This window comes from Nomascus leucogenys, chromosome 24 (assembly GCF_006542625.1).
Source record: "Nomascus leucogenys isolate Asia chromosome 24, Asia_NLE_v1, whole genome shotgun sequence".
NCBI lineage: Eukaryota > Metazoa > Chordata > Mammalia > Primates > Hylobatidae > Nomascus > Nomascus leucogenys.
The window spans coordinates 21,608,727-21,621,061 of NC_044404.1; the positions used below are offsets into that span (position 1 = coordinate 21,608,727).

Here is a 12,335-nt window from a genome sequence, read left to right on the forward strand (position 1 = left end):
GACTTCCCTGGGTGACTGCCTTTCCTCCTGTGATGGGTCTGTGGATGGATGTTAGTTGCATTTTATTATTATTATTATTATTATTATTATTTTGAGACGGAGTCTCACTCTGTCTCTAAGGCTGGAGTGCAGTGGTGCGATCTTGGCTCACTGCAACCTCCACCTCCCGGGTTCAAGCGATTCTCCTGCCTCAGCCTCCTGAGTAGCTGAGATTATAGGCGCACATCACCACGCCTGGCTAATTTTTTTTTTTAATTTTTAGTAGAGACGGGGTTTCGCCATGTTGGCCAGGCTGGTCTCAAACTCTGGACCTCAGGTGATCCACCCGTTTTGGCCTCCCAAAGTGCTGGGATTACAGGCGTGAGCCATCGTGCCCGGCCTATTTTATTTTATTTTTGAGACAGGGTCTCGCTCTGTTGCCCAGGCTGGAGTGCAGTGGCGTGATCATGGCTCACTTCAGTCTCAGCCTCCTGGGCTCAAGTGCTCCTCCTGGCTCAGTCCCTTGAATAGCTAGGAGCAGAAGCCTGTACCACCATGCCCGGCTAAGTTTTGAAACAAATTTTATTTGTATAGACAGGGTCTTGCCATGTTGTCCAGGCTGGTCTCAAACTCCTGGCATCAAGTGATCCTCCCGCCTCAGCCTCCCAAAGTGCTGGGATTACAGGCATGAGCCACCGCGCCTGGCCAGTCGCATTTTATGGATAGGAAAACTGGGCTCAGAGAATTTAGGTGGCAGGCCCTTTGTCAGTAGGCGATAGAGTCAGGGTTCAAACCCAAGTCTGACTTCAAAGCTCACGGCTATGACCATGGCCTGGACCCAGGCTGGTCCTGGGGCGCCTTTCCCACCTCTCCTGCCATCCTGTGCTCCTGCCCCCCTATGCATTCCACAAAACCTAGGTTCTAAGGTGGGAGACAGAGTGGAGGATAGAGCAAGGGACCTATGAGATGCAGGCCTGGAATGGTGGATCTGGGGCCAGTGTCAGCCAGGCTCTGCACTCCCAAGGTGTCAGCCAGGGGCAGTGGCCCGGGCTGGCGCCCGCGGTGACAAGAGAACACTAGTGTGGTGGTCACCGCAGGCGGCTGCTGTTATGCTCTTGGCCCTATTTTAAAAATAGTCAGGACTTCAAACATGGACTCCCAAGGAAAACAAACAGTCCCGCGTCCGTCTGCCCGCACACACCAGCTGGTGGGTAAAATTAGCCTGGTGGTGACTACAGAGCCGTGAGGCCCGGCCCCGCTGTTTGCCCAGGCTGCGGTGGGCTGGCTCCCAGCTGTGGGCTGCCCCAAAGACCTCCCTGGCTGGAGCCTCTCCCTGCACGCATTCAGCCTTTCACTGTGGGAGAGGAGGCTCTGGGAGTCCCTGCCCTCAGCTGCATGAATACAGCAGGGCCCTAGTGCCATAGCTGGAAAAGCCCTGGGTTTGAATCCTGATGCTGCCACTTCCTGGCTCTGTGGCCTTCGGGGGGAAAAACCCATTTCTGTGCCCATTTTTTTAGTTGGAAAACAGGTGACCAGGGTTTGTTGCAGCCTTGGTATGAAGTTGAGTCAGAATGTATGTTAAATGCTTAATGCCTGATGCACAGTGAACGCCCTGTAAATGGTCTGATTCTTATTCGAGTGGGAGTTCTGTGGATTCCGGGAAGCCAAGTAAGGTAAGTTATCAGCTCTTCCAGTATCCCTAGAAGCGCCAAACCACCATCCCAATAGACTCAAGATTTCATCTCCCCACTGGACAAGTAAGGCCCAGAGATGACTGAGGCCTGGCTCACCAGGCTGGGAAATTGTCCACACCATCCCCAGGGACTCCAGGAGTCCAGGTTCCAAGCCAAGGTCACTGGGGCTTCTGGGCATCTTGGAACCCTGCAGAAGTGATGGCTCCTGTCTCTTTTAGGTGATCATGGGGGGTGGCCGGAAATACATGTACCCCAAGAATAAAACTGATGTGGAGTATGAGATTGACGAGAAAGCCAGGGGCACGAGGCTGGACGGCCTGGACCTCGTTGACACCTGGAAGAGCTTCAAACCGAGACACAAGGTAGCCTGTGCTGGGGCCATGTGGCTGCAGAGGTGGCCTGTGATGGGGAGAGGCTGTGCGACCTCCGCTCTGAAGCTCTGTTGTCCTCTGTAGAAAGGGCATCAGAAATCTTTCCTCCATTGGCTCAAATGGCCTAAGAAATATACAAACGGTAGATAGTTGGTGACTAATCATTTCCTTCCCTTGGAGGGGACACCAGAGAGAGGCGGACGGTGAGGAGGAGGCCGGGCCAGGGAATAACCTGTGTGGACATTCAGTCACCCTGAGCACCTATTGTATGTAGGTGCCCGGTGGGGCATGCGTGAGGCACAGAGGCTGAGCCAGATGGCCAAGGAAACATGGAACGCTGTGTGCCTGCATGGGGGATGCCTGGCTCTGCAGGCGCCCTGGAAGGACAGACCACAGGGAGGGGCCAAGAAGCTCTGGGCAAGTAGGAGGACGGAGGGAGGAGGCAGCGCTGGATGGATCAGGGGAGGACGTGGTTGGCCCCAGTGTGCAAGCCACGGAGGGAGCCGGGAAGCCCTCCACAGTGAGTCCCCCTTGGCTGGGGGACAGAATAGATTGGGGAAGGGAGGCTGGAGGGACCTCCGGAAGGACCCCAAGCTCTGGCTCCTTGGAGTGGCCTCTGGCCCTTTAAATCTAAGCTGCTGGCCTGCGGGCCTGGGGCAGCTGGGGTCTGGAAATGACTGTGGTCAGGGCTGAAGACAGTGGGGAGTAGCCTGGCAGCCACTTTGATGTCACTCTGGGGTTGGGTTTCTGCAAGTTCCAGGACTGGCCCCTGGGGAGGCCTCGTGGGATGAGGCTGGGCCAAGAACGAGGTGGGGGTAGGGACTAGGGAAGGGCCCCCGTGGGGTTGGTGGGGGTGTGGGACTGAGTGGCTTTGAACCCTTTCCATCTCTTCTGAGTCAGCTCAGGCTGGGCCAGAGCCCCCTCCCAGCTCAAGCCAGAGAGACACCAGCCTCAGTTTCTCTACGTGGCACATGGGGCCAGAGCTGCATCCTCCTTGCCCAGGCAGGGTGCTTACCCAGGAGCTCAGTCTAGACCTCTAAGACGGGGAGAGAGCATCTACACCATGGCCCCGAGCCTGGCCACACTGGGTATCAGGTCCCATGGAGGCCCCACATCCCTAGAAAATCATGCCTTAAGAGTGGGTTCTAGAGTCAGTTTCACCTTTACCATTCAGTGGTTACATGGTCTGTGTGCCTTGGTGCCCTCATCTGTAAAGAGGGAGTAACAGGAACAACCCTGGAGGGAGAGAGCACAGGAGAGCCACCTCCAGGACGCAGGGGCTGGGGGGATGCAACGCCCCACTTTCTGAGCCTCCCTGCCCTCCTCCCCACAACAGCCCCTGAGGCTTGAAAAGCCACTGATCCCACTGTCATTGCCAAGAGAAGGCAGGGGGTCTTCTAAGGGCACACGGCAGATCCTTGGCAGTGCTGGGACCCCTGGTCCAGGCCCACATGGTGCCCTCTCCAGGCCTGGCCTAGCTGGCTTCTTTCCATGGATTTTATTCCCTGGGAAAACAGCCACACCTTTATCTCCCCTCCCAGATGGGGTCCCCAAAGCAGAGCTGGGGCTTTGCTTCCTCCCTGGCCCTCCACAGCCTCCAGAAAACACAGCCCACGCCTGTCAGCACTCAAGGCCCCTGGAGACCTGTGCCTGGCTCTTCTTTGCCCTGTGATCCCTCCCTCCTGGAATAGCCTTCCTGACCCTAGGCTGTTCAATTCCCACTTGTCCTCCAGGGGCCCATTAGAACATCACCTCCACCAGGAAGCCCTCCCTGGTCCTGTGTCTGGGCTCACGGCCTCCCTGGGCTCTATCAGAATTCTCATCCCCTTGTATTACACATTATAATGGGCTATTGATTCATCGTTTCTTAAGGTCAGGGATGGTGGGTCCTCGGGGAGAGATTTTTAAGTGAGGGAAGGAAACAAGTAAAGGTCTCAGACTCTGATAGCTGCTGGGGTCAGTCCTTCCAACTCTCCCTAGCCCCCAGCATGTGCTGACACAGCCCTTCCTCCTAGCATTCCCACTTCATCTGGAACCGCACGGAACTCCTGACCCTTGACCCCCACAATGTGGACTACCTATTGGGTAAGTGGAGGGGGTGGAGTGGAGGATGCATGGCTCGGAGCCTGGTAGCTGGAGCTGCGTGTGGCCAGCACCTGGGGAGAAGGCCCTAGCCTAACTCCCACTTAGGGGCCTCTGCCCTTGGGCTCCAGGACCTGGGAGAGGCAAGGAAGGGGGTTCTGGTTCCTGGAATTAGGCTTGAAATCTGCTGGCTGTGCAGGGGAATTAGCCCCATTGGGCACAAGAAGAAACTGAAGCTCAGAGAGTGCAGTGGCCTGCGGCATGCGGTCCAGGCAAGTTTGAGCCCTGGCTGAGAACTGGGACTTAATGGCTGCTGGGCTATGGAGCCTGGGACCTGGAGTCAGCTCTACTGTATGCATGGCCAGGGCAGAAGCCAGCCAAGTTGTCTCTGCCCATGCTGACAATTGCCCTCCTCCCCAGGCAGTGGGGAGCAGGTGGTGAGGGCCCAGGGGCAGCTTCAGGTCTGGTGGGATGAGGCCCTGAGCACCACCATGCAGCTATCCGGGTCTTCTTTTCCAGCTGCCTGTAGTGCCGAGCAAGTGGTGGCAAAATCTCCTGCAGACATTTCCCAAGGAACACAGCTCCACGTCCTGGGTGTTGTTAGAGGTTATGGGCTCAGAGCTGTGTGCCTGGTGGGTCCCCCAGACACATGACAGCCTCTTGCTTTCCTGGGTCACATGGCACACACCCAGTACCATATGGGCTGTGCATGCACCTGTGTATCATGCTGGTTTTGCTCATGGATCTTAGAGCCAGAGTGCTGTGTTCAACTCCAGCTCTACCACCTCTAAGCTGTGTGACCTTGGGCAAGTGATTTCTCCTCTTTCTGCCTCAGTTTCCTCTTCTATAAAGTAGGGATAATGACTCTCCCATAAAATGGAGATAGTGATGGGGCTGGAGACAACCCCCTGGTTGTCATGAGCATGACATGAACTTGTGTTGTATGTTATCTGTTACTGCATAGCAAATTATCTCAAAACTTAAGCCAGGTGCAAGCTGGGCACGGTGGCCCAGCACTTTGGGAGGCCGAGGCAGGCGGATCATGAGGTCAGGAGATCGAGACCATCCTGGCTAACAAGGTGAAGCCCCGTCTCTACTAAAAATACAAAAAATTAGCCTGGTGTGGTGGCGGGCGCCTGTAGTCCCAGCTACTCAGGAGGCTGAGGCAGGAGAATGGTATGAACCCAGGAGGTGGAGGTTGCAGTGAGCCAAGATAGCACCACTGCACTCCAGCCTGGGTGACAGAGCGAGACTCTGTCTAAAAACAAACAAAAAAAAACTTAGGCCAGGTGCAATGGCTCACGCCTGTAATCCTAGCACTTTGGGAGGCCAAGGCAGGTTGATCACTTGAGCCCAGGAGTTTGAGACCAACCTGGGCAACATAGCGAGACCTCAATTCTACAAAAAATTTTTTTAAACTGGCCAGGTGTGGTGGTGCACACCTTTAGTCCCAGCTACTCAGGAGGCTGAGGTAGGAGGATCCACCTGAGCCCAGGAGGTCGAGGCTGCAGTGAGTTGTGATTATGCCACTGCACTCCAGCCTGGGTGACAAAGCAAGACCCTACCTTAAAAAAAAAAAAAAAAAAAGAAAGAAAACATTAGCCAGGTGTGGTGGTGCCAGCCACTCAGGAAGCTGAGGTGGGAGGCTTGCTTGAGCCCAAGAGTTTGAGGCTGCAGTGAGCTGTGATCATGCCACTGCACTCCAGTTTGGGTAACAGAGTGAGACCCTGTCACAAAACAAAACCTAACAGTTTAAAACAAGAGTAAACATTTATTGCCTCACTCAATTTCTTTGGGTCAGGAATCTGGGGACATCTTAGCTGGGTCTCCCATGAGGTCACAGTCATCTGAAGGCTTGACTGGGGCTGGTGCTTCCAGGATGGTTCACTCACATGGCTGGCGAGTTGGTCTTGGCTGTTGGCAGGAGGCCTCAGTTCCTTGGCCCATTGCTCTCTATAGAGCAGCTTGAGTGTCCTCATCACATGGTGGCTGGCTTCCCGCAGAGATCCAAGAGTATATAAACAGAAGCTACAACGTTTTATGCCCCAGCCTTGGAAATCACACACCATCATTTCAGTGGCATTCGATGGCATACAAAGGCTAGTGTGGGAGGAGACCACACAAGCACGAGAATTCCAGGGGGCAGGGGTTATTGGGCACCATCTTGGAGGCTGGCTTTTGCCTGCTTCCAAAGCGCTAACAGCATGTGGCACCAAGTGAACACTGTGTGCATGGGAGCTATTATTTGGCTGTGTACCCACTCACAGAGGGGCAGGGTGTTCTGGAAGGACACCAGAATCAGGACACCAGAATCAGAAGCACCAGCATAGGACACATGGAACTTTGTGCCATGGGCAAGGAATGGATCATTCTCCTTATGTCACAAGCGAGAAAATGGAGCCCAGTGAGCAGGAGGGACAATGATTCCAAACCTTCTGCTGTTTCGCTGCACAGGCCACCGTGCCCTTCAAACCAAACATGTAAATGCACACACACCCTAGCGGCCCCATCAAGTCCAGGCTGTGACCCTCTGCCTTGGGGCCACAGTGCTTTGTGCTGAGCCCTGCAGGCTGGAGGCAGACTGACTGATGGATTTGAACCCCAGATCTGCCACTTCTCAGCTGACAATAGCAAGTTATGGAACACCTCTGGACCTCAGTGCTCCTTCTCTGTAAAATGGGCATGGCAATCCCACCGCACCATAGTGGTGGGAATAAAGATGAAAGGAATTGGGGCTGGGTGCGGAGGCTCACGCCTGTAATCCCAACACTTTGGGAGGCCGAGGTGGGCGGATGACCTGAGGTCAGGAGTTCGAGACCAGCCTGGCCAACATGGTGAAACCCTGTCTCTACTTAAAATACAAAAAAAATTAGCTGGGTGTGGTGATGCATGTCTGTAATCGCAGCTATTCAGGAGGCTGAGGCAGGAGAATCACTTGAACCCGGGAGGCAGAAGTTGCAGTGAGCCAAGATCGCACCACTGCACTCCAGCCTGGACAACAGAGTGAGACTCTGTCTCCAAAAAAAAAAAAAGGAAAGAAAAAGAAGAAAGAAAAAAAATGAATTGGGGGCCTAATTCTGGGCCCACAAAAATCACCCAGATAAGGATCCTCCCAGCCACCATACTCTACCCCAAGTTGGCTGTGGGGAGCCTGTGCTCCCTGAGACACCCCAGCTTCCTTGGAGTCCTCCTAGCAGGGTCACAGCCTCTCAGCATCCACATCCACATCCTCCTGGCGTCCTCCTCAGGTCTCTTCGAGCCAGGGGACATGCAGTACGAGCTGAACAGGAACAACGTGACGGACCCGTCACTCTCCGAGATGGTGGTGGTGGCCATCCAGATCCTGCGGAAGAACCCCAAAGGCTTCTTCTTGCTGGTGGAAGGTAGGGGCCCCAGGTCTGCTGAGAGGGGGCTGTTGGAAACACGGCCCTGGTGTCGGGATGGAGAAGTTCAGCTCTTAAAGGGAACTGACTGGTTTGGGGGTGAAGGGAGAGGTCCCTTTAGGAGAATGGGTTATGGAAGGAGACGGGTGGTGCTGTAGACACTCCCAGCCCAGCAAGCTGCTCTCTTTTGGGCATGGAGATGCAAGTTAGGTTCACCAGTCCAGGAAGTCTCCCTGGGAGGAGGCAGATTTCTCCCCTTTGGTAGTCTTTCTTGGAGACCCGGCCCTGGAGGGGCAAGCAGCCCCTCAGCCTCACTGCCCTGAAAAGCGAATCCGCGGGCCCCGGCTTTCCCACGCTGTGTGCTGACGTTCCCAGGCTCTTCCAGCGCCGGCCAGGGGCCTTGCAGACAGATCTGAATTCTTGGCCTGGCGCTGCCATCTGCTGGCGGTGTGACCTCTACCTGTGTGCTTCTGTTAGGTGAAGCCAAAAATAGCATCTGTCTCCTGGAGAGTGATTCGCCTCCATTGTGTTCAGAGACATAAAGTACTTGGAACGGGGCCCAGTAAAGAATAAACCCAGTTTCTATTATTAGCCTTATTATGGCTACACAATAGTTAAGGCGGGAACAATAGGAAGTGTGAGGAAGTGATAAAGATTCCAGAAAGCTTCCAGTGCTAACAGCCCTTGCCCACCGCAGTTCCTCATGTTGCCCTGCTGATATCGGTATGTATACGCACACGCACACGCACACACGTATGTACACACACACGCACATGCACACACGTGAACATGTTGGCACATATGCTCCCCACGCATACACACACGCTCAGCCCCTCCGCCTTCCAGAGGCAAGCGTCCGCCAGCCCAGCTTGGCTGCTTTCTTGCCAAACCCTGGGGTTCCCACTCGAGCACAGCGGTCTTGGCCTGGCCCCGAACAGGCCTCTGACGCCGAGGAGCCAGCCAGAAACCAGCGGTAGCGAGCTCGGGCTCCCCCGGGAGCGGTTTCCTTTGTGAGCAAGGCCAGGATGGGCCGGCCAGGCCAGCTGCTCCCAGAGCCACAACAAAGGGAGGACCCGCCCTGCCAGCCTGCTGGGCCCGACGTGAGGCTCAGGCTGGTGGGAACAGAGGGCTGCCTGGCGCCCAGGACCCTCCAAGCTGGGAATGTCCACCAGGCAGCGCCCTCCTGTTAGCGAGGGAGGTGTTCCTTTAAGGTCACAGAGCCCTCAGCCGCTGGGCCAAGCCTCCAGCCAGGCCCCTGCACTCACCCGGAGGTGGGAGGTGGAGGGGAGGCGGAGGCGGCGGGGGTTCAGGCTTCGTCAGGGCTTTGTGGAACCTGCCACAGGCACTGGGGACTTTCACCACCTCTGGGAGCTCCGTGCTTTCTTTTTAGAGGGGATGATTTGAGGTAGAGATGAAAAACGGGGTTAGGACAAGTCACACCTGAATTCACATCCTGGCAAATCCCACCGTGGGCTTCCCCACACTAGGCCTCAGTTACTCCATCTGTAAACAAGACTGATCATATTCATCTCTGCCCAGCATTGCTGTTCAGGGGAAAAGAGACATGGGTGTGTCGTGCTTGGCACATTGTAGGGATTCCAGTGTGCCCCCTTCCCTATCTACCAAAGGCTTCAGTGCCTCCTTCAAGCAGCTAAAGACAGTGCTGGGATGGGCGGTGGGAGGAGTACAGCTTCCCGGCCTGGTGAAACTGATTACACATCTGGACTTTGCAGCCCCCACGCATGTGCCTTTGGCCCCGGGGCCGTCCCTCTCTGGCCTCCGTCAGGTTGAAAGGCTGCGTAAAATGCCTAGGCTGTGGTGCTAGCACAGAGCGGTGCCCGGCGAGGGTTCCTGTCCTTCCCTAGCTAACAAAGGTTAATCCAGCAGCAGTGTCATGGGGCTGGGGAGCAGATCTTCCTCCTCTCCTCCCTCACCCGAGGCCTTTGCCTCGGTGTCCCAAGGAGGCAGGATTGACCATGGGCACCATGAAGGCAAAGCCAAGCAGGCCCTGCACGAGGCGGTGGAGATGGACCGGGCCATCGGGCAGGCAGGCAGCATGACCTCCTCGGAAGACACTCTGACCGTGGTCACTGCGGACCATTCCCACGTCTTCACCTTTGGTGGATACACCCCCCGTGGCAACTCTATCTTTGGTAGGTGGGCCTTCTTTGGGGTGGACACTCCTGGGGTCTCCTGTCTACCCACCTGGGAGCAGGAGTGGGTGGGAGAACCAGCAAGCCCAGAGCATGGTGGGGACTCAGTGACAACTGGGTGGGGAGGAAGAGTTACTGGGGATGGGGAAAAAATGCAGGGTGAGGCGGGGGAGTGAGTTGAGTGGTGGTCGGGTGGACAGGCAGGTGGGTGGATGGATGGCCACACTGACCATGGCTGGGCAAGAACGTGGATAGATGAATGAGAGAGAGGATGGCTGGCTGGATGATGGATGGATGGATGGGTGGGTGGATGGATGGATAGATGGACGGACAGATGAATGGGAGGGACATGGGTACAATGAAAACTGGAGAATGGTTAGTTGGAAGTAATAAGGTTTAGAAGGTGGCTTCATGGAGGCATTGCAGGACCCTTCAAAGAAGATCCCAGGAGTTACCAAGCCACCAAGGAGCCTAATCTAGGGGCTGGGGACTGTACTCCTGGTGCCCCAACATGACCCCTGAACACCCCCTCCCTGTGCAGGTCTGGCCCCCATGCTGAGTGACACAGACAAGAAGCCCTTCACTGCCATCCTGTATGGCAATGGGCCTGGCTACAAAGTGGTGGGCGGTGAACGAGAGAATGTCTCCATGGTGGACTACGGTGAGACCTCCAGGACCCAGGGCTGGGAGGGGACAGGGCACCCCTTGGGGACGGGTTTGGGAATAGGGTGTCAGCTTGTGGTCAAGGTGAGGGGTCTCAGAATGACTGGAACTTGAGTCAGAACAACCTCAGTTTGAATCACCTTCTACGATCTAGCAGCTCTGAGACTTTGGGCATGTGACTTCGGGCATGTGACTTCACTTTTCTCCGCTTCCGTTTCCTCTCTAAAAGGGTTCTACCTTTGAAGGTTGTCTGAAGGACCAAATGGGTCTGATGAGCTTAGCATAGTCCCTGGCACAAGTAGGTGCTCAATATTTTATACTCATTTTTCTTGGCCCTATAATATTCCAGTATACAAGACTTTGCAGTTAGTTCATCCCATCCCATATCATTCATTCTTTCTTGATACTCCCAGTGGTTCCAGGGAGTCTAAAGATGCAGCAATGGTAAGAGTCTCCCCCTCCACTCTCCCTGCTAATCCAAGCAGCCCAAATGAGGTTAATTTTCTCTGTTGGGGGTTGAGAATGCAGACTCCTGTGTCAGAACAGGCTCAGGTTCAAATCCTGTGGCCTTAGGCGAAATGACTTTCCCACGTTGAGCCTCCTTTTCCTTTTCTGTGAAATGGGAGCATTCAAGCCAGCCTGGAAGGGAGATGGAAAAGCTGCGTGCGCAGCGCCAGGCCCCTGGCAGGCTCTCAGCAGGCGTTTCTCCTGGCCCACAGCTCACAACAACTACCAGGCGCAGTCTGCTGTGCCCCTGCGCCACGAGACCCACGGCGGGGAGGACGTGGCCGTCTTCTCCAAGGGTCCCATGGCGCACCTGCTGCACGGCGTCCATGAGCAGAACTACATCCCCCACGTGATGGCGTATGCAGCCTGCATCGGGGCCAACCTCGACCACTGTGCCCCTGCCAGCTCGGCAGGCAGCCTTGCTGCAGGCCCCCTGCTGCTCGCGCTGGCCCTCTTTCCCCTGAGCATCCTGTTCTGAGGGCCCAGGGCCCGGGCACCCATGAGCCCGTGACAGATGCCAACTTCCCACTCCCCAGTGCAGCCCACTGCCTGGCAGCCCACCCCTCAAGGGGCAGGGAGGTGGGGGCCTCAGCCTCTGCAACTGCAAGAAAGGGGACCCAGGAAACCAAAGTCTGCCGCCCACCTCACTCCCCTCTGGAATCTTCCCCAAGGGCCAAACCCACTTCTGGCCTCCAGCCTTCGCTCCCTCCCCGCTGCCCTTTGGCCAACAGGGTAGATTTCTCTTGGGCAGGCAGAGAGTACAGACTGCAGAAATTCTCAAAGCCTCTTATTTTTCTAGCAAACGTATTTCGCCAGACCCAGAGGCCCCGAAGCCTCCATGGAACATTCCGGATCCGACCCTCCCACTCTCATCTCCTTCCCTCTGGAACCCCCCAGGCCCTACCATGCTCATGTTCCTGTCCCCAGGCCCAGCCCTCCTTCAGGGGAGATGAGGTCTTTCTCCTCAGGACAAGGCCTTGCTCACTCACTCACTCCAAGGCCACCAGGGTCCCAGGAAGCTGATGCCTGGGTGGCCATCCTACCCAGCGTGGCCCAGGCCGGGAAGAGCCACCTGGCAGGGCTCACACTCCTGGGCTCTGAACACACATGCCAGCTCCTCTCTGAAGCGACTCTCCTATTTGGAACGGCAAAAAAATTTTTTTTTTCTCTTTTTGGTGGTGGTTAAAAGGGAACACAAAACATTTAAATAAAACTTTCCAAATATTTCTGAGGACAGAGCTGAGTCTTTGTGGTCAGTGAGAAAAAAGACTGAAAGAAGCTTATTTCTCTGGGAAGAACTGGCCTCAGGGCCCAGGGTACAGGTGGGTTGGACAGGGTGGAAAGGCCTTCTGCTGTCCTGGGGCTTCACACTCCCTACCTGTGCCGCTTTGGGCACGTTGCTTTGTGTCTCTGTGGAATGGGAGACAACCCCCTTCTGGGTTGTTGTGAGGATTAAAGAGGAGGCTGGGTGCAATGGCTCACACCTGTAATCCCAGCACTTTG

The 12,335-nt window shown here is 55.6% G+C and overlaps 1 protein-coding gene across 2 annotated transcripts in view; it reads left to right on the top strand.

Annotated features, from left to right (window-relative positions):
- The window catches only part of ALPL (alkaline phosphatase, biomineralization associated), a 68,943-nt gene extending 56,875 nt beyond the window's left edge, over positions 1-12,068 (top strand). For both annotated transcript variants that reach the window (XM_003271568.4, XM_030805231.1), the window contains 6 exons: positions 1,892-2,035; positions 4,060-4,129; positions 7,375-7,509; positions 9,471-9,662; positions 10,204-10,323; positions 11,045-12,068. In XM_003271568.4, the coding sequence (XP_003271616.1) occupies positions 1,892-2,035; positions 4,060-4,129; positions 7,375-7,509; positions 9,471-9,662; positions 10,204-10,323; positions 11,045-11,310 (927 nt within the window). In that variant the 3' untranslated portion in view covers positions 11,311-12,068. The remainder of the gene's footprint in view (positions 1-1,891; positions 2,036-4,059; positions 4,130-7,374; positions 7,510-9,470; positions 9,663-10,203; positions 10,324-11,044) is intronic.
- The last annotated feature ends 267 nt before the right edge of the window (positions 12,069-12,335 follow it).